Below are 23339 nucleotides of genomic sequence, written 5' to 3' on the forward strand. Positions count from 1 at the left end.
GTCTGACCTTGCAATACTGTGTGAAACGGTCCTATTATAATCTCCTGTTCTTGGGAGTATCATCATGTGTTCCAAACCAGCTTGCACCTGCGTCTTTGTAAAGATATAGTCCCGCCCAAGAACAGGAAACTATAAAGATATGTGCTTAGCACCCAATGCTTCAGGATTCAGACTGTCTACACTGCACTGTGTAACTGTTCCTTCTGAGCTCAGATATAAATCATCTTAGTTTGACTTGGTCTCCAGCAAATCCTTATTTTATAATATCCACAACAGTCAGCAAGAAAAAGGTGCTGATCGTGGACTACAGGAAATGGAGGCCGACAGCGGGCCGAGCTTCACGTTCCTTGGTGTCCTTTTAAAGAAAGCACGACAATCTCAAATCGTCCCCCTCAGGAGGCTGAAACAATTTTGCCATGGGCTCCCAGACCCTCAAAAAGTTCTACAGCGTCTTGACTGCATCACCACTTGGTAGGGCACATGCTTGGCATCCGACCGCAAGGCGCTACAGAGGGTAGTGCGCACGGGCCAGTACATCACTGAGGCAGAGCTCCCTGCCATTCAGGACCTCTATACCAGGCAGTGTCAGAGGAAGGCCCTAAAAATTGTCAAAAGACTCCAGCCACCCCAGTCATAGACTGTTCTCTCTACTAATGCATGGCAAGCGTTACCGACGCAGCAAGTCTGGAACCAACAGGGCCCTGAACAGCTTCTATCCCCAAGCAATAAGACTGATACATACTTAATCCGGGTAGTTATTGGTTAACTATTGACTCTTTCTGCATTGACCCTTTGTATACTAACTCTTTTGACTCATTCACTGCTGCTACTGTTTATTGTTCATCATGTTGCCATGTCACTTGACCCCTACACATATTTACACATCTACCTCAGTTACTTCGTACCACTGCACATCAACTCAGTACCCCGTGTATATAGCCAAGTTATCATTTCTCATTGTGTATCTATTCCTTGTGTTACTTTTTCTCAATTTCTCTCCATTGTTGAAAAGGGCCCTTAAGCATTCCACTGTTAGTCTAAACATGTTGTTTACAAAGCATGTGACAAATAACAATTGATTTGAGTGTTAAGAGGAAATGACAGAACATTATTCTGTCTCCTCTCCTCTATCTCTGCACCGCTGGCCTGGGAGCAGCTAGGCTGTGATGCAAATCTGCATTCATCATCCTGCCACTGTCATCTTAGAGAGAAAAAGAGAGAGAGAAAGGGAGAGAGCGAGAGCATATGTGTGTCTGAAGAGATAAGACGTTTTGTTAGTCCACAATCATGAACACCTATGTGACATAACATGATATGTCTGAGGCTACACTTGTGTGTACCAATATGAGTGTGTGTATGAATCAAAATAGGTTCTGTGGACATGACTATCCCTTGTCCCAAGACACATCCTATAGCAGAGGTTCCCAAACTCGGTCCTGGGGCCCCTCCTGGGGGCACGTTTTGGTTTTTGCCTTAGCACAACACAGCTGATTCAAATCATCAAAGCTTGATAATGAGTTGGTTATTTGAATCAGCTGTGTAGTGCTAGGGAAGAAACCAAAACATGCACCTGGGAGGCCAGGATCCAGTTTGGGAACCCCTGTCCTAGAGTACAAGACGCTCCAAGTGCCTCTCCCTTCCCTCCTGAGGGGCTCAAACAAAAGCACTCCAGCCCAGAGAGCAAACATAATATTCTCCCAGTGTCCTCCACCAACCACAGACCTGTCTAAGTCCAGACATGAAGAGAAAACTCAAGCTGATCCAATCAGAATGAGAGAATCACTCGTGTCATGTGGATTAGGGTAGTGTTAAATTATTCAGAGTCAGACATAAGAGTGCCAGGTCTGGACCATATCTCTGACTGGTACTCTCCACAGTCAGACAGACAGAGCACACCATGAATTGTCAATGAGACCAGTGTGAGCACAGCACAGCTTAGGTCATTCAGCACACTTTATGGCAATGATTTTTGTGCAAACACACACAGGTATTGATGTAACACACACAAGTATGCAAATGTAACTGCACGGGTACACGCATGCAGGGAAGCAAACAGGCAAATATGTGCACACGTACACACAAATATGCGCCCACCCACGCCAACCCACCTATGACAGCCAGTATAGTTCCCTATATTAGAAATCACATAACTTTACTAAAGCAGTTGTTTGACCTCACTACTTCAGAAAAAACAACTTCCACTATCCCTTCTTATCATCCTCCCATCTTCTCATCCTCCCATTCTCACATCTTCCCATCTTCTCATCCTCCCATCTTCTCATCCTCCCATCTCCTCATCCTTCCTTCTTCCCATCTTCTCATCCTCCCATTCTCCCTTCTTCTCATCCTCCCATCTTCTCATCCTCCCAATCCTCCCATTTTCTCATCCTCCCTTCTTCCCATCTTCTCATCCTCCCTATCGTCTCATCCTCCCATTCTCCCATCTTCTCATCCTCCCATTCTCCCATCTTCTCATCCTCCCATTCTCCCTTTTTCCCATCCTTCCATCTTCCCATCTTCCAATATTCCCATCCCCCCTTCTTCCCATCCTCTCTTCTTCCATCTTCCCATTCTCTCTTCTTCCATCTTCCCATTCTCTCTTCTTCCCATCCTCCCATCCCCCCTTCTTCCCATCCTCCCATCATCCCTTCCTCCCATCTTCTTAAATGTGGAAGAGAATAAGAGATATATCCCTTCTTTACTGACCCAGGAAGCACCTTTAATCTCCTGAAGAGGTGGTAAACAGAGATAGTGTGGAAAAGAAGAAGAGACCACATCGCCAGTGATCTCCTGAAGAGGTGGTAAACAGAGAGAGTGTGGAAAAGAAGAAGAGACCACATCACCAGTGATCTCCTGAAGAGGTGGTAAACAGAGAGAGTGTGGAAAAGAAGAAGAGACCACATCACCAGTGATCTCCTGAAGAGGTGGTAAACAGAGAGAGTGTGGAAAAGAAGAAGAGACCACATCACCAGTGATCTCCTGAAGAGGTGGTAAACAGAGAGAGCGTGGAAAAGAAGAAGAGACCACATCACCAGTGATCTCCTGAAGAGGTGGTAAACAGAGAGAGTGTGGAAAAGAAGAAGAGACCACATCACCAGTGATCTCCTGAAGAGGTGGTAAACAGAGAGAGCGTGGAAAAGAAGAAGAGACCACATCACCAGTGATCTCCTGAAGAGGTGGTAAACAGAGAGAGTGTGGAAAAGAAGAAGAGACCACATCACCAGTGATCTCCTGAAGAGGTGGTAAACAGAGAGAGTGTGGAAAAGAAGAAGAGACCACATCACCAGTGATCACCTGAAGAGGTGGTAAACAGAGAGAGTGTGGAAAAGAAGAAGAGACCACATCACCAGTGCGGCTGACCTCATGGTTTTATGAAGATGTCCTATTTTGGGGTAAATTTGACTCAGCCCCTGACGCCTCATTTCAAAATCCCAATAAAAAACACAGAGAGAGACAGGGGGGGGGCGGAGGGAAGGGAGTGGGGGAGGGGTGGAGGGAAGGGAGAGGGGGAGGGGCGGAGGGAAGGGAGAGGGGGAGTTAGAAAGATGGCAAGAAGGAAAAAGGGAAAGAAAGAGTCTTTGCTTCCTCGTCATTTTCCCGTTCAATAACATGACATTGTTCACATAATGTGACACTGAAACAGACGATGAAAAAGTGACATTTGATATGATCAAGTGGAGAACATTGGCGGCTTTAAAAGCAAAGTGGAGCGAGTGTCTAACTGACAATGAAACTGACCCACTGTTGTTTCACTCTGGTATTAAATACATGTTAGGCCCTGGCCTGGTGGCATTGTTGAGATTGACGTCTTTTAAAATGACTACTCACTGCTGACCGTTTCACGTCATCTACTGTGCAGTATACGTAACTGCCGTGGGGAACCAACCAATGGCAGGACGTTTACATTTCTTCTCCCAAATAAAGACGTTTAATTATGTCCACCGTTATTCTCATTCCACCACTTGATGAATCGACCAAAGGCTATGGCTTATGACCGGAGTCACCTTGTACGTTTCTATGTCTAGATCTTCAACCGTCTGGTGTGGATGCAAAGGAAGCAGGAAACAGTTAGCGTACAACAGGAAATAAAACTCCAAACACATTTTGTCATTGGATAATATTGCCATTTTACAACAATCTTACAAACACATTGCATAAAATCTAAGAAAATATATATATATTTATATATACCTTTAAATCATTATTAAAACATGTGGTTGTGTATTTACATACATGTGAATTTGAATAAATAGCTTTTTCTTTTTTTAAATCAATGTATCCACTTAATGCTTACATAACATATTGTGTCCATATTGTTTGTAGTCGGATAGTTAAATATCATAACTATAAACTCTCCCCAGTTTCCTTACTTTTGACCAATACTCAAAAGAGACTGGGAAGGGGATTCAAACAAACCACAAGGCTCCTACATCTCACTACATTTGACTTGAAAAAGGTCATTTATGTTTAAGCCGGTATCTGCTGTGTTTACCGCAAATACGATCTCTGTGAAAGTCAGTGAAATTACCTTCAATAAAAAAGTGTATTGCAATGTCGGCGCATTTGGTTTGAATCCTGGCCCCAGTCCCATCTCACAACAAACCCAACTGTTGTTTCCAGACTGGCCAAACGTTGCTGTTGCTACTGTCAGAGGGCGTCCTGATTGGGATGGAGGCTGTATGAGGTAACCTTAATGTGGCAGAAGTGGGACGTACTGGAGTCCTGTGAGGATAAAATGAGTATATCATCCTAATGAAATAAACCTCAGATTGGGTATACCAACCTTATATGATAAGTCTGTATTGTTCAATAGGATTAAAAGCCTTAAATATTTTTATTTGTATTCAAATACTTTCCATGGTGATGCTACCCCAGGGCAGTGAAGGGGACATTGCCCTATGTAAGGTGCCATATTTTGGACGGGACGTTAAACGGGTGTCCTGGCTCTCTGTGGTCATTAAAGATCCCATGTCACTTATCATAGAGTAGGGGTGTTAACCCTGGTGTCCTGGCTAAATTCCCAATCTGTCCCTCATACCATCATGGCCACCTAATCATCCCCAGCTTCCAATTAACTCATTCATCCTCCCTCCTCTCCCCTGTAACTATTCCCCACGTCGTTGCTGTGAATGAGAATGTGTTGTGTCAACTTACCTGGTAAAATAAGGGATAGTGATTAGTGATTCAGCTCTGACAGACAAAGGAGAATCACTGCACTTTGTTGTAATATTACTTTATATGTTACATTAGACCATGATTTCAGAGCAGGGAAATTGGCCACAACCTCAAAATGTAGAACATACACATGACCATAGCACTTCAAATTAAAAAGTAGAGTCAACCCTGGAGCATTCCCAGATTCAGGATGTGTTTATAAAACAATATAGTTTTATTTTTCATTTTATTGGTATTGTTATATACATGGCATAATTTTGTGCTTTTTTTTAATCAAGAAAACATCAGAGAAAAAAAAAAGAACTGTACTTGAAGTCTGTGTAGAGATTTGGACAAGGCTTTAAGCCAAAGACAGTTAGTTTTCCAGTGAGTTAACGATGGTCCATTGAAGAGGATGAGAACGTTGGAGGTGATGTGCTTTACCAACAATAGCAAAGGCACCTGTGTATCGCTTTCTTAGAAAAACAAATCAGTCCACCTAAATCTCTCGGTTCAAGTTCGGCCCGGCGGCGGCGCAACACTCATTCCCCATCTGAGAACGATAGAAAAATAGAAAAAAAGGAGAAAACAAATTGTCACTTCACATCGTTTTTTTGTTCCATCAAAATTTTGGAAGAAGGGGCTTTTTCCCCAAGCCTCATTTTTCAAGGGATTCCTGATTTTTCTTCTTTGTTTGGGAGGACTGTGAGAGAGAGATGACGAAGGGAGGAGAAAGAGAGCAGGAGAGAGAACGACAGAGAGGGTAAGAGAAAGAAACAACAACTGACAGAGAGGAAGAGGAAAAGTAATACAAAGAAAGAAGGAAGAAGAGAAAAAAGAAAGAGAGAGATGAGAAAGAGAGAGATGAGAAAGAGAGAGATGAGAAAGAGAGAGATGAGAAAGAGAGAAAGAGAGAGATGAGGAAGAGAGAGATGAGAAAGAGAGAAAGAGAGAGATGAGAAAGAAAGAAAGAGAGAGATGAGAAAGAGAGAAAGAGAGAGATGAGAAAGAGAGAAAGAAAGAGATGAGAAAGAAAGAAAGAGAGAGATGAGAAAGAGAGAAAGAGAGAGATGAGAAAGAGAGAAAGAGAGAGATGAGAAAGAGAGAGATGAGGAAGAGAGAGATGAGGAAGAGAGAGATGAGAAAGAGAGAGATGAGGAAGAGAGAGATGAGAAAGAGAGAAAGAGAGAGATGAGGAAGAGAGAGATGAGAAAGAGAGAAAGAGAGAGATGAGAAAGAGAGAGATGAGAAAGAGAGAAAGAGAGAGATGAGAAAGAAAGAAAGAGAGAGATGAGAAAGAGAGAGATGAGAAAGAGAGAAAGAGAGAGATGAGAAAGAAAGAAAGAGAGAGATGAGAAAGAGAGAAAGAGAGAGATGAGAAAGAGAGAAAGAGAGAGATGAGAAAGAAAGAAAGAGAGAGATGAGAAAGAGAGAAAGAGAGAGATGAGAAAGAGAGAAAGAGAGAGATGAGAAAGAGAGAAAGATAGAGATGAGAAAGAAAGAAAGAGAGAGATGAGAAAGAGAGAAAGAGAGAGTGACCACAGAGAAAGAAAGAAAATGAAGAATGTCTGTCAAGGAAAGTAAATCTATCGATGGATGGGGAACAGGGTCTGTTGGGGTCCTGGTATCCTGGACTGGGATCCTAATGAGGGGAAGGCCTTTCTGGTGTTCAGCGGTCCGCTGGCCCCCCCTCTCTCAGCTCCACAGACACACGTTGCTGGTCGTCTGGCAGGTGGAGCCCTTCTCAGCCGGGGACAGGTAGAGCTTGCCGCTTGGGCACACGCACAGCTCGTACACAGTCTGTTTGGGGTACGTGGTGCCCGGTGCCCCGTGCAGCGGGTCTGCCGCTGTCCCGTGAGGAATGTTCCCCAGTCGAATTGTGTTGGAATCTAAAAAGATCTGGAGAGTGAGAGAAAAAGAAAGAAGGACAATAAGATATAAGATATAAAACAGAAGGAAGTGAATACAGACAGAGAGACAGACAGACAGAGAGACAGACAGAGAGACAGACAGAGAGACTATAGCAAGGTCATTCTGGTCACTTAATGGTTCCTCACTCCTGCACTATCTAGCTCTCCATGTCGTGACACTCGTATAATACAGTCCCTCTAAATTGGCCGCCAGAGGACAGACACTTCCTGTCCAGTTAAACCATAGAAACAGAATGGAATTACCATGGAAATGATCACAATACCAGGCAGCCATTGCGAGAGTACCCATGAGTTTACCAGTCAAATTGCCAGGGTTAGAGGTTCCAAGCCCTTTCTATGGATTCTATTTCTGAGTTCAACACCCTTATGCGACCATGGCCTCTCCATCTGTCAAGAGGAAACACCTGTGCAGAAGCACCAGCAGCAGTCAGTCAGTAGCATCTCCTCTCCCCGAGTAATGAGCACCATACACTCCATTAGAAGAGCCTTCACCAGGAGTGTGTATCGTTTATGAAGTGTCATACACACCACTAACGACGCAATGGAGGGGCGAGAGTGAGAAGGAGAGAGAGAAATATAAAGAGAGAGAGAGGGAGAGAGATGGAGAGAGAGTGAGGGGAAGAAAGAGGGATAGAGAGAGATTTGTATTTCAAAAGCTGAGTGCTCCTGGTATTGCGATTGAAACAGGCAGCGATCAACTTAGAACTCATTAGATCCCCTCTTATTTATTGACGGATATTTACTCATTTATCCATTTATTTATTTATTTATCGAAGTATAAAGTAACAAGAGCACTCCTTGACAGCCTTAAGTAGCTCGCTACCAGGTAATCTTTCCCGGTATTTACCTACCATCATTCATGTACCCCATTTTCATGATGAAGGAGAAAAGAGAAATATACTAAATGGAGAGAGGGACATTGCAGAGAGAGAGAGAAATAAAGAGAGAGAGGGAAAGTGTAGGAACCAGGGAAGAGAGCGCCGGTATTCAGATATAAGCCGGCGGTGGCGAACCAATTAGTGTAAGTAATGGTGTCTCCGTGAGCTGACAGGGCATATCTCCACCAGCGTAAACACAAACAAAAGCCCAGACACACTCCTCCCTCCCTGACTCCCTCCCTCCAGCATGATGATGGATCAGAGACGGCAGCCACCGCCATGTTTATCTTCTTTCCTTTGATTACCTGGAGCACCACTAATAGTGCATAGTCCACAGGTCTGGCCTGGTCTGCCATGGCCGTTAGCTAACTCCACAGGTCTGGCCTGGTCTGCCATTGCCGTTAGCTAACTCCACAGGTCTGGCCTGGTCTGCCATGGCCGTTAGCTAACTCCACAGGTCTGGCCTGGTCTGCCCTGGCCGTTAGCTAACTCCACAGGTCTGGACTGGTCTGCTCGCTAGCTAGCTAACTCCACAGGTCTGGCCTGGTCTGACATGGCCGTTAGCTAACTCCACAGGTCTGGACTGGTTTGCTCGCTAGCTAGCTAACTCCACAGGTCTGTCCTGGTCTGCGCTGGGCGTTAGCTAACTCCACAGGTCTCGCTTGGTCTGCCATGACCGTTAGCTAACTCCACAGGTCTGGCCTGGTCTGCAATGGCCGTTAGCTATCTTCACAGGTCTGGCCTGGTCTGCCATGGCCGTTAGCTAACTCCACAGGTCTGGCCTGGTCTGCCATGGCTGTTAGCTAACTCCACAGGTCTGGCCTGGTCTGCCATGGCCGTTAGCTAACTCCACAGGTCTGGCCTGATCTGCTCGCTAGCTAGCTAACTCCACAGGTCTGGCCTGGTCTGCCATGGCCGTTAGCTAACTCCACAGGTCTGGCCTGGTCTGCCATGGCTGTTAGCTAACTCCACAGGTCTGGCCTGGTCTGCCATGGCCGTTAGCTAACTCCACAGGTCTGGCCTGATCTGCTCGCTAGCTAGCTAACTCCACAGGTCTGGCCTGGTCTGCCATGGCCGTTAGCTAACTCCACAGGTCTGGCCTGGTCTGCCATGACCGTTAGCTAACTCCACAGGTCTGGTCTGATCTGCTCGCTAGCTAGCTAACTCCACAGGTCTGGCCTGGTCTGCCATGGCCGTTAGCTAACTCCACAGGTCTGGCCTGGTCTGCCATGGCCGTTAGCTAACTCCACAGGTCTGGCCTGGTCTGCCCTGGCCGTTAGCTAACTCCACAGGTCTGGCCTGGTCTGCCCTGGCCGTTAGCTAACTCCACAGGTCTGGCCTGATCTGCTCGCTAGCTAGCTAACTCCACAGGTCTGGCCTGGTCTGTTCGCTAGCTAGCTAGCAAACTCCACAGGTCTGGCCTGGTCTGCCCTGGCCGCTAGCTGACTTCACTGGATTTAAGCCACCATGTTAGGCACAGCGTTACAGGGGTCTGGCAGGTAGCAGCATCCTACAGACAAGATGCTAAATAGCTGATAATGTACCTTAGGGGCGTGTTTCTCAAACCAGCCCTCCAGTCCTTCGACACTGGCACCTCCGATTCAACTCGTCCCGTCAACTAATAATCAAGCTCGTCATTAGCTGAATCAGGTGTGCTCGTGTTAAAATACATAAAATGTGTGAAATGACGGGTGGTCCCTGAGGGTTGTGTCGAAAAACACCAGACCACAAAGCAACATGGAATAGGCCCCTGTGTTTTGCACAATCATGTGACATTGCAAGATTTAATCCTGAATTTTAAGGCTTATCCAGAAATTAGAATTTGACCAAAAATGTAAGCGATGGTGCTGGACCATATGACAGTAAAAGACAAATCCAATCCAGGCACGTTACATGCCTGTGCATTACACAGGGCCCTAGGTTGAGCAGTGGTGATCTACCGGAGAGTAATATCAACTTTCAAGAGTTGTGTACATATCAAACTATAGTTCTCCACCCCTCTCATTGGGCACCACCCGCTGTCGCACATATTTGTTTTAACCCTGCACTAACACGCTATTCACAACCAGTCAACTAATGGCCAAGTCCTTGATTATCAAATCAAATTGTATTTGTGACATGCACCGAATACAACAGGTGTAATAGACCTTACAGTGAAATGCTATTATATAGTGAAATTACAAGCCCTTAACCAACATAAGTGTTAAGTAAACAATAATAATAAATAATAAAGAGCAGCAGTAAAATAACAGTAGCGAGGCTTTATACAGGGGTACCTGTACAGAGTCAATGTGGAGGCTATATACAGGGGGTACAGGTACAGAGTCAATGTGGAGGCTATATACAGGGGGTACAGGTACAGAGTCAATGTGGAGGCTATATACAGGGGTACAGGTACAGAGTCAATGTGGAGGCTTTATACAGGGGGTACCTGTACAGAGTCAATGTGGAGGCTATATACAGGGGTACAGGTACAGAGTCAATGTGGAGGCTATATACAGGGGTACAGGTACAGAGTCAATGTGGAGGCTTTATACAGGGGGTACCTGTACAGAGTCAATGTGGAGGCTATATACAGGGGGTACAGGTACAGAGTCAATGTGGAGGCTATATACAGGGGGTACAGGTACAGAGTCAATGTGGAGGCTATATACAGGGGTACAGGTACAGAGTCAATGTGGAGGCTATATACAGGGGGTACAGGTACAGAGTCAATGTGGAGGCTATATACAGGGGGTACAGGTACAGAGTCAATGTGGAGGCTATATACAGGGGGTACAGGTACAGAGTCAATGTGGAGGCTATATACAGGGGTACAGGTACAGAGTCAATGTGGAAGGCTATATACAGGGGTACAGGTACAGAGTCAATGTGGAGGCTATATACAGGGGGTACAGGTACAGAGTCATGTGGAGGCTAATACAGGGGGTACAGGTACAGAGTCAATGTGGAGGCTATATACAGGGGTACAGGTACAGAGTCAATGTGGAGGCTATATACAGGGGGTACAGGTACAGAGTCCAATGTGGAGGCTATATACAGGGGGTACAGGTACAGAGTCCAATGTGGAGGCTATATACAGGGTGGTGGTACAGGTACAGAGTCAATGTGGAGGCTAGATACAGGGGGTACAGGTACAGAGTCAATGTGGAGGCTATATACAGGGGTACAGGTACAGAGTCAATGTGGAGGCTATATACAGGGGGTACAGGTACAGAGTCAATGTGGAGGCTATATACAGGGGGTACAGGTACAGAGTCAATGTGGAGGCTATATACAGGGGGTAGCAGGTACAGAGTCAATGTGGAGGCTATATACAGGGGGTACAGGTACAGAGTCAATGTGGAGGCTATATACAGGGGGTACAGGTACAGAGTCAATGTGGAGGCTATATACAGGGGTACAGGTACAGAGTCAATGTGGAGGCTATATACAGGGGGTACAGGTACAGAGTCAATGTGGAGGCTATATACAGGGGGTACAGGTACAGAGTCAATGTGGAGGCTATATACAGGGGGTACAGGTACAGAGTCAATGTGGAGGCTATATACAGGGGGTACAGGTACAGAGTCAATGTGGAGGCTATATACAGGGGGTACAGGTACAGAGTCAATGTGGAGGCTATATACAGGGGGTACAGGTACAGAGTCAATGTGGAGGCTATATACAGGGGGTACAGGTACAGAGTCAATGTGGAGGCTATATACAGGGGGTACAGGTACAGAGTCAAATGTGGAGGCTATATACAGGGGTAACGGTACAGAGTCAATGTGGAGGCTATATACAGGGGGTACCAGGTACAGAGTCAATGTGGAGGCTATATACAGGGGTACAGGTACAGAGTCAATTGAGGCTAGTACACAGGGGGTAACTGTACGAGTCAATGTGGAGTCTAATACAGGGGTACAGTACAGAGTCAATGTGGAGGCTATAGACAGGGGGTACAGGTACAGAGTCAATTGGAGCAATATACAGGGGGTACAGGTACAGAGTCCAATGTGGAGGCTATATACAGGGGTACAGGTACAGAGTCAATGTGGAGGCTATATACAGTGGGTACAGGTACAGAGTCAATGTGGAGGCTATATACAGGGGGTACAGGTACAGAGTCAATGTGGAGGGCTATATACAGGGGTTACAGGTACAGAGTCATGAGGGAGGCTATATACAGGGGGGAGTCAATGTGGAGGCTATATACAGGGGGTACAGGTACAGAGTCAATGTGGAGGTATATACAGGGGGTAACCGGTACAGAGTCAATGTGGAGGCAATATAACAGGGGTGTACAGGTACAGAGTCAATGGGAGGCTATATACAGGGGGTACAGGTACAGAGTCAATGTGGAGGCTATATACAGGGGGGTACAGGTACAGAGTCAATGTGGAGGCTATATACAGGGGGGTACAGGTACAGAGTCAATGTGGAGGCTATATACAGGGGGCAGGTACCAGAGTCAATGTGGAGGCGTATATACAGGGGGTACAGGTTACAGAGTCAATGTGGAGGCTATATACAGGGGTACAGGTACAGAGTCAATGTGGAGGCTATATACAGGGGGGGTACAGGTACAGAGTCAATGTGGAGGCTATATACAGGGGGGTACAGGTACAGAGTCAATGTGGAGGCTATATACAGGGGGTACAGGTACAGAGTCAATGTGGAGGCTATATACAGGGGGTACAGGGTACAGAGTCAATGTGGAGGCTATATACAGGGGGTACAGGTACAGAGTCAATGTGGAGGCTATATACAGGGGTACAGGTACAGAGTCAATGTGGAGGCTATATACAGGGGGTACAGGTACAGAGTCAATGTGGAGGCTATATACAGGGGTGGTACAGGTTTACAGAGTCAATGTGGAGGCTATATACAGGGGGTACAGGTACAGAGTCAATGTGAGGCTATATACAGGGGGTACCGTACAGAGTCATGTGGAGGCTATATACAGGGGGTACAGGTACAGAGTCAATGTGGAGGCTAATATACAGGGGGTACAGGTACAGAGTCAATGTGGAGGCTATATACAGGGGGGTACAGGTACAGAGTCAATGTGGAGGCTATATACAGGGGGGTACAGGTACAGAGTCAATGTGGAGGCTATATACAGGGGGTACAGGTACAGAGTCAATGTGGAGGCTATATACAGGGGGTACAGGGTACAGAGTCAATGTGGAGGCTATATACAGGGGGTACAGGTACAGAGTCAATGTGGAGGCTAATATACAGGGGCGGTACAGGTACAGAGTCAATGTGGAAGGCTAATATACAGGGGGTACAGGTACAGAGTCAATGTGGAGGCTATATACAGGGGGGTACAGGTACAGAGTCAATGTGGAGGCTATATACAGGGGGTACAGGTACAGAGTCAATGTGGAGGCTATATACAGGGGGTACAGGTAACAGAGTCAATGTCGAAGGCTAATAATACAGGGGGTACAGGTACAGAGTCAATGTCGGAGGCTATATACAGGGGTACAGGTACAGAGTCAATGTGGAGGCTATATACAGGGGGGTACAGGTACAGAGTCAATGTGGAGGCTATATACAGGGGGTACAGGTTACAGAGTCAATGTGGAGGCTATATACAGGGGGTACAGGTACAGAGTCAATGTGGAGGGCTATATACAGGGGTACAGGTACAGAGTCAATGTGGAGGCTATATACAGGGGGTACAGGTACAGAGTCAATGTGGAGGCTATATACAGGGGGTACAGGTACAGAGTCAATGTGGAGGCTATATACAGGGGTACAGGTACAGGAGTCAATGTGGAGGCTATATACAGGGGTACAGGTACAGAGTCAATGTGGAGGCTATATACAGGGGTACAGGTACAGAGTCAATGTGGAGGCTATATACAGGGGGTACAGGTACAGAGTCAATGTGGAGGCTAATATACAGGGGTACAGGTACAGAGTCCAATGTGGAGGCTATATACAGGGGGTACCGGTACAGAGTCAATGTGGAGGCTATACAGGGGGTACGGGTACATAGTCAATGTGGAGGCTATATACAGGGGGTACAGGTACAGAGTCAATGTGGAGGCTATATACAGGGGCGTACAGGTACAGAGTCAATGTGGAGGCTATATACAGGGGGTACAGGTACAGAGTCAATGTGGAGGCTATATACAGGGGTTACAGGTACAGAGTCAATGTGGAGGCTATATACAGGGGGTACAGTACAGAGTCAATGTGGAGGCTATATACAGGGGGTACAGGTACAGAGTCAATGTGGAGGCTATATACAGGGGGTACAGGTACAGAGTCAATGTGGAGGCTATATACAGGGGGTACAGGTACAGAGTCAATGTGGAGGCTATATACAGGGGGGTACAGGTACAGAGTCAATGTGGAGGCTATATACAGGGGTACAGGTACAGAGTCAATGTGGAGGCTATATTACAGGGGGTACAGGTACAGAGTCAATGTGGAGCGTATATACAGGGGGTATACAGGGTACAGAGTCAATGTGGAGGCTATATACAGGGGTACGGTACAGAGGTCAATGTGGAGGCTATATACAGGGGGTACAGTACAGAGTCAATGTGGTATGCTCTATATACAGGGGTACAGTACAGAGTCAATGTGGAGCCTATATTACGGTGTACAGGTAACAGAGGTCAATGTGGAGGCTATATTTAACAGGGGGTACAGTACAGAGTCAATGTGGAGGCTATATACAGGGGGTATAGGTACAGAGTCAATGTGGAGCTCTATATACAGGGGGTACAGGTACAGAGTCAATGTGGAGGCCTATATACAGGGGGGTACCTGTAACAGAGTCAAGTGGAGGCTATATACAGGGGTGTACCAGGTACAGAGTCAATGTGGAGGCTATATACAGGGGGCTACAGGTGAAGAGTCAATGTGGAGGCCTATATACAGGGGGTACTGGTACAAGAGTCAAGTGTTGGAGGCTATATACAGGGGGTACAGGTACAGAGTCAATGTGGAGGCTATATACAGGGGGTACAGGTACAGAGTCCAATGTGGAGGCTATATACAGGGGGGTACCCAGTACCGGAGTCAGTGTGGAGGGCTATATACAGGGGGTACAGGTACAGAGTCAATGTGGAGGCTATATACAGGGGGTACAGGTACAGAGTCAATGTGGAGGCTATATACAGGGGGTACAGGTACAGAGTCAATGTGGAGGCTATATACAGGGGGTACCGGTACAGAGTCAATGTGGAGGCAATATACAGGGGGTACCGGTACAGAGTCAATGTGGAGGCTATATACAGAGGGTAACGGTACAGAGTCAATGTGGAGGCTATATACAGGGGGTACAGGTACAGAGTCAATGTGGAGGCAATATACAGGGGGTACAGGTACAGAGTCAATGTGGAGGCTATATACAGGGGGTACAGGTACAGAGTCAATGTGGAGGCTATATACAGGGGGTACAGGTACAGAGTCAATGTGGAGGGCTATATACAGGGGGTACAGGTACAGAGTCAATGTGGAGGCTATATACAGGGGTACAGTACAGAGTCAATGTGGAGGCTATATAGCAGGGGGTACAGGTACAGTCAATGTGGAGCTATATACAGGGGGTACAGGTACAGAGTCAATGTGGAGGCTATATACTACAATGGGGGATAACAGGGTACCGGATACAGAGTCAATGTGGAGGCTATATACAGGGGGTACAGGGTACAGAGTCAATGTGGAGGCCTATTTACAGGGGTACAGGTACAGAGTCAATGTGGAGGCTATAATAACAGGGGTACAGGTACAGAGTTCAATGTGGAGGCTTATACAGGGGTACAGGTACAGAGTCAATGTGGAGGGCCTATATAACAGGGGGTTACAGGTACAGGAGGTCAATGTGGAGGGCTATATACAGGGTACAGGGTACAGGTACAGAGTCCCAAGTGGGAGGCTATATAACAGGGGGTACAGGTTACAGGTCAATGTGGGGGCAATATTACAGGGGTACAGGTACAGAGTCAATGTGGAGGTTATATTACAGGGGGCTACAGGTACAGAGGCAATGTGGAGGCTATATAACAGGGGTACAGGTAACAGAGTCAATGTGGAGGCTATATACAGGGGGTACAGGTACAGAGTCAATGTGGAGGCTATATACAGGGGGTACAGGTACAGAGTCAATGTGGAGGCTATATACAGGGGGTACAGGTACAGAGTCAATGTGGAGGCTATATACAGGGGGTACAGGTACAGAGTCAATGTGGAGGCTATATACAGGGGTACAGGTACAGAGTCAATGTGGAGGCTATATACAGGGGGTACAGGTACAGAGTCAATGTGGAGGCTATATACAGGGGGGTACAGGTACAGAGTCAATGTGGAGGCTATATACAGGGGGTACAGGTACAGAGTCAATGTGGAGGCTATATACAGGGGGTACAGGTACAGAGTCAATGTGGAGGCTATATACAGGGGGTACAGGTACAGAGTCAATGTGGAGGCTATATACAGGGGGGTACAGGTTACAGAGTCAATGTGGAGGCTATATACAGGGGGTACAGGTACAGAGTCAATGTGGAGGCTATATACAGGGGGTACAGGTACAGAGTCAATGTGGAGGCTATATACAGGGGGTACAGGTACAGAGTCAATGTGGAGGCTATATACAGGGGGGTACAGGTACAGAGTCAATGTGGAGGCTATATACAGGGGGTACAGGTACAGAGTCAATGTGGAGGCTATATACAGGGGGTACAGGTACAGAGTCAATGTGGAGGCTATATACAGGGGGGGTACAGGTACAGAGTCAATGTGGAGGCTATATACAGGGGGTACAGGTACAGAGTCAATGTGGAGGCTATATACAGGGGTACAGGTACAGAGTCAATGTGGAGGCTATATACAGGGGTACAGGTACAGAGTCAATGTGGAGGCTATATAGAGGGGTACAGGTACAGAGTCAATGTGGAGGCTATATACAGGGGGTACAGGTTACAGAGTCAATGTGGAGGCTATATACAGGGGGTACAGGTACAGAGTCAATGTGGAGGCTATATACAGGGGGTACAGGTACAGAGTCAATGTGGAGGCTATATACAGGGGGTACAGGTACAGAGTCAATGTGGAGGCTATATACAGGGGGTACAGGTACAGAGTCAATGTGGAGGCTATATACAGGGGTACAGGTACAGAGTCAATGTGGAGGCTATATACAGGGGGTACAGGTACAGAGTCAATGTGGAGGCTATATACAGGGGGTACAGGTACAGAGTCAATGTGGAGGCTATATACAGGGGGTACAGGTACAGAGTCAATGTGGAGGCTATATACAGGGGGTACAGGTACAGAGTCAATGTGGAGGCTATATACAGGGGGTACAGGTACAGAGTCAATGTGGAGGCTATATACAGGGGTACAGGTACAGAGTCAATGTGGAGGCTATATACAGGGGGTACAGGTACAGAGTCAATGTGGAGGCTATATACAGGGGGGTACAGGTACAGAGTCAATGTGGAGGCTATATACAGGGGGGTACAGGTACAGAGTCAATGTGGAGGCTATATACAGGGGTACAGGTACAGAGTCAATGTGGAGGCTATATACAGGGGGTACAGGTACAGAGTCAATGTGGAGGCTATATACAGGGGGTACAGGTACAGAGTCAATGTGGAGGCTATATACAGGGGGTACAGGTACAGAGTCAATGTGGAGGCTATATACAGGGGGTACAGGTACAGAGTCAATGTGGAGGCTATATACAGGGGGTACAGGTACAGAGTCAATGTGGAGGCTATATACAGGGGGTACAGGTACAGAGTCAATGTGGAGGCTATATACAGGGGGTACAGGTACAGAGTCAATGTGGAGGCTATATTACAGGGGGTACAGGTACAGAGTCAATGTGGAGGCTATATACAGGGGGTACAGGTACAGAGTCAATGTGGAGGCTATATACAGGGGGTACAGGTACAGAGTCAATGTGGAGGCTATATACAGGGGGTACAGGTACAGAGTCAATGTGGAGGCTATATACAGGGGGTACAGGTACAGAGTCAATGTGGAGGCTATATACAGGGGGTACAGGTACAGAGTCAATGTGGAGGCTATATACAGGGGGTACAGGTACAGAGTCAATGTGGAGGCTATATACAGGGGTACAGGTACAGAGTCAATGTGGAGGCTATATACAGGGGGTACAGGTACAGAGTCAATGTGGAGGCTATATACAGGGGGTACAGGTACAGAGTCAATGTGGAGGCTATATACAGGGGGTACAGGTACAGAGTCAATGTGGAGGCTATATACAGGGGGTACAGGTACAGAGTCAATGTGGAGGCTATATACAGGGGGTACAGGTACAGAGTCAATGTGGAGGCTATATACAGGGGTACAGGTACAGAGTCAATGTGGAGGCAATATACAGGGGGGGTACCGGTACAGAGTCAATGTCGAGGCTATATACAGTGGGGTACCGGTACAGAGTCAATGTGGAGGCTATATACAGGGGCTACAGGTACAGAGTCAATGTGGAGGCTATATACAGGGGGTACAGGTACAGAGTCAATGTGGAGGCTATATACAGGGGCTACAGGTACAGAGTCAATGTGGAGGCTATATACAGGGGGTACAGGTACAGAGTCAATGTGGAGGCTATATACAGGGGGTACAGGTACAGAGTCAATGTGGAGGCTATATACAGGGGGTACAGGTACAGAGTCAATGTGGAGGCTATATACAGGGGGTACAGGTGCAGAGTCAATGTGGAGGCTATATACAGGGGGTACAGGTACAGAGTCAATGTGGAGGCTATATACAGGGGGTACAGGTACAGAGTCAATGTGGAGGCTATATACAGGGGGTACAGGTACAAAGTCAATGTGGAGGCTATATACAGGGGGTACCGGTACAGAGTCAATGTGGAGGCTAAATACAGGGGGTACAGGTACAGAGTCAATGTGGAGGCTATATACAGGGGGTACAGGTACAGAGTCAATGTGGAGGCTATATACAGGGGTACAGGTACAGAGTCAATGTGAAGGCTATATACAGGGGGTACAGGTACAGAGTCAATGTGGAGGCTATATACAGGGGGTGCAGGTACAGAGTCAATGTGGAGGCTATATAGAGGGGGTACAGGTACAGAGTCAATGTGGAGGCTATATACAGGGGGTACAGGTACAGAGTCAATGTGGAGGCTATATACAGGGGGTACAGGTACAGAGTCAATGTGGAGGCTATATACAGGGGTACAGGTACAGAGTCAATGTGGAGGCTATATACAGGGGGTGCAGGTACAGAGTCAATGTGGAGGCTATATAGAGGGGGTACAGGTACAGAGTCAATGTGGAGGCTATATACAGGGGGTACAGGTACAGAGTCAATGTGGAGGCTATATACAGGGGGTACAGGTACAGAGTCAATGTGGAGGCTATATACAGGGGTACAGGTACAGAGTCAATGTGGAGGCTATATACAGGGGGTACAGGTACAGAGTCAATGTGGAGGCTATATACAGGGGGTACAGGTACAGAGTCAATGTGGAGGCTATATAGAGGGGGTACAGGTACAGAGTCAATGTGGAGGCTATATACAGGGGGTACAAGTACAGAGTCAATGTGGAGGCTATATACAGGGGGTACAGGTACAGAGTCAATGTGGAGGCTATATACAGGGGGTACAGGTACAGAGTCAATGTGGAGGCTATATACAGGGGGTACAGGTACAGAGTCAATGTGGAGGCTATATACAGGTGGTACAGGTACAGAGTCAATGTGGAGGCTATATACAGGGGGTAAAGGTACAGAGTCAATGTGGAGGCAATATACAGGGGGTACCGGTACAGAGTCAATGTGGAGGCTATATACAGGGAGTACCGGTACAGAGTCAATGTGGAGGCTATATACAGGGGGTACAGGTACAGAGTCAATGTGGAGGCAATATACAGGGGGTACAGGTACAGAGTCAATGTGGAGGCTATATACAGGGGGTACAGGTACAGAGTCAATGTGGAGGCTATATACAGGGGGTACAGGTACAGAGTCAATGTGGAGGCTATATACAGGGGGTACAGGTACAGAGTCAATGTGGAGGCTATATACAGGGGGTACAGGTACAGAGTCAATGTGGAGGCTATATACAGGGGGTACAGGTACAGAGTCAATGTGGAGGCTATATACAGGGGGTACAGGTACAGAGTCAATGTGGAGGCTATATACAGGGGGTACAGGTACAGAGTCAATGTGTGGGGGCACAGATTAGTCAAGGTAATTAAGGTAATAACAGTCTATGACTAGGGTGGCTGGAGTATTTTACCATTTTTAGGGCCTTCCTGGTATAGAGGTCCTGGATGACAGGAGGCTTGGCCCCAGTGATGTACTGGGCCGTACGCTCTACCCTCTGTAGTGCCTTGCAGTCGGAGGCCGAGCAGTTGCCATACCAGGTAGTGATGCAACAGGTCAGGATACCTCAGGTCTGATTATGGCTCACAGAACTTCATATAATAATAATAACAACATATGTTTATGGATTTCATAAAGGCCAATAAAAGATGGCGCCGATAGAGATGGCAGCATCGCTTCAAGCCCTTAGGAAACTACATTCCTAAAGAAAATACTGTACTTTTTACTACATACATTTTCCTTGACACCTAAAAGTACTAGTTACATTTTGAATGCTTAGCAGGACAGGAAAATTGTCAAACTCACGCACTTGTCAAGAGAACATCCCTGGTCATCTACTGCCTCTGATCTGGAGGACTCACTAAACGCATATGTTATGTTTGTAAATTATGTCTGAGTGTTGGAGTGTGCCCCTGGCTATCTGTAAATTATGTCTGAGTGTTGGAGTGTGCCCCTGGCTATCTGTAAATTATGTCTGAGTGTTGGAGTGTGCCCCTGGCTATCTGTAAATTATGTCTGAGTGTTGGAGTGTGCCCCTGGCTATCTGTAAATTATGTCTGAGTGTTGGAGTGTGCCCCTGGCTATCTGTAAATTATGTCTGAGTGTTGGAGTGTGCCCCTGGCTATCTGTAAATTATGTCTGAGTGTTGGAGTGTGCCTCTGGCTATCTGTAAATTATGTCTGAGTGTTGGAGTGTGCCCCTGGCTATCTGTAAATTATGTCTGAGTGTTGGAGTGTGCCCCTGGCTATCCGTAAATTATGTCTGAGTGTTGGAGTGTGCCCCTGGCTATCGGTAAATTATTTAAAAATTAAATGGTGCCATCTGGTTTCCTTAATATAAGGAATTTGAAATGATTTATACTTTTAATTTAGATACTTAAGTATATTTTAGCAATTACATTTAGTTTTGATACTTAAGTATATTTAAAACCAAATACTTTTAGACTTTTACTCAAGTAATATTTTACTGGGTGACTCACTTTTACTTGAGTAATTTTCTATTAACGTATCTTTACTTTTACTCAAGGGTGACAATTGGGTACTTTTGCAATTGCAATTGATTGCAAGAAATGCAGAAATGATCAAAGTTGATTTGAATAAACAATCAGTATAAACAATCAGAATGGAAAAATACTGAATAAATGAAATCACTTCGAATAATGAATAATGAAATCACTTAGAATGTATGTGTTGCCACGCTAGGATCACTCACTACTCAAAGCAAATGTAAAACTTGAATTATTCAAAAACTAAAAACACAGTCAAATACCGTCATACCATCCAATTTATTTATAATATTTTGCCCATATTGCCCAGCCCTAGTCAAGGACCATATCACCTCCACCCTACCTGTTATTCTAGACCCAGTCTAATTTGCTTACCACCCCAATAGGTCCACAGACGATGCAATCGCCATTACACTGCCCTATCCCATCTGGACAAGAGGAATACCTATGTAAGAATGCTGTTCATTGACTACAGCTCAGCATTCAACACCATAGTACCCTCCAAACTCAACATTACGTTTGAGACCCTGGGTGTCGACCCCGCCCTGTGCAGCTGGGTCCTGGACTTCCGGATGGGCCGTCCCCAGGTGGTGAAGGTAGGAAACAACATCTCCACTCTGCTGATCCTCAACACTGGGATCCCACAAGGCAGCCTTCTCAGCCCCCTCCTGTACCCCCTGTTCACCCACGACCACGTGGCCATGCACACCTCCATCTCAATCATCAAGTTTGCAGATGACACTACAGTGGTAGGCTTGATTACCAACAACAACGAGACGGCCTACAGGGAGGAGGTGAGGGCCCTGGGAGTGTGGTGTCAGTAAAATAACCTCTCACTCAATGTCAGCAAAACAAAATAGATGATGGTGGACATCTGGAAACAGCAAAAGGAGCACCCCCCATCCACATCGATGGGACAGCAGTATCACCAACAAACTGAAATGGTCCACCCACACAGACAGTGTGGTGAAGAAGGCGCAACAATGCCTCTTCAACCTTAGGAGGCTGAAAAAATGTGGCTTGTCACCGAAAACCCTCACAAACTTTTACAGATGCACAATTGAGAGCATCCTGTCAGGCTGTATCACGGCTTTGTACAGCAACTGCACCACCCTCAAACGCAAGGCTCTCCAGAGGGTGGTGCGGTCTGCACAACACATCACCGGGGGCAAACTACCTTCCCTCCAGGACACCTACAACACCCGATGTCACAGGAAGGCCATAAAGATCATCAAGGACAACAACCACCAGAGCCACTGCCTGTTCACCCCGCTATCATCCAGAAGGCGAGGTCAGTACAGGTGGATCAAAGCTGGGACCGAGAGACTGAAAAACAGCTTCTATCTCAAGGCCATCAGATTGTTAAACAGCCATCACTAGCACTGAGAGGCGGCTGCCTACCTACAGATTTGATATCATTGGCCACTTTAATAAATGTAACACAAGTCACTTTAAGCATGTTTACATATCTCGCATTACCCATCTCATATGTATATACTGTATACCGTATCATATGAATCTATTCTTTATCATCTATTGCATCTTAGCCGCTCTATCACAGCTCATCCTTATATTTTATACCTTTACTAAACTCAGCAAAAAAAAGAAACGTCCTCTCACTGTCAACTGCGTTTTTTTCAGCAAACTTAACATGAGTAATATTTGTATGAACATAACAAGATTCAACAATTGAGACATAAACTGAACAAGTTCCACAGACATGTGACTAACAGAAATTGAATAATGTGTCCCTGAACAAAGGGGGGGTCAAAATCAAAAGTAACAGTCAATATTTGGTGTGGCCACCAGCTGCATTAAGTACTGTAGTGCATCTCCTCCTCATGGACTCCACCAGATTTGCCAGTACTTGCTGTGAGATGTTATCCAACTCTTCTACCAAGGCACCTGCAAGTTCCCGTACATTTCTGGGGGGAATGGCCCTAGCCCTCCCAGAGATCCGGGCTTGTTGCTGGCCATGGCAGAACACTGACATTCCTGTCTTTCAGGAAATCACACACAGAACGAGCAGTATGGCTGT

General features: G+C 46.4%; 1 protein-coding gene across 1 annotated transcript in view; it reads right to left on the reverse strand.

Annotated features, from left to right (window-relative positions):
• Positions 1-5021: 5021 nt before the first annotated feature.
• Positions 5022-23339, reverse strand: part of sgcz (sarcoglycan zeta) — a 315374-nt gene continuing 297056 nt past the window's right edge. The window contains exon 8 of the mRNA XM_031814950.1: positions 5022-7053. Within this exon, the coding sequence (XP_031670810.1) occupies positions 6850-7053 (204 nt within the window). The 3' untranslated portion in view covers positions 5022-6849. The remainder of the gene's footprint in view (positions 7054-23339) is intronic.

This window comes from Oncorhynchus kisutch, unplaced genomic scaffold (genome assembly GCF_002021735.2).
Source record: "Oncorhynchus kisutch isolate 150728-3 unplaced genomic scaffold, Okis_V2 Okis07a-Okis12b_hom, whole genome shotgun sequence".
Lineage (NCBI taxonomy): Eukaryota > Metazoa > Chordata > Actinopteri > Salmoniformes > Salmonidae > Oncorhynchus > Oncorhynchus kisutch.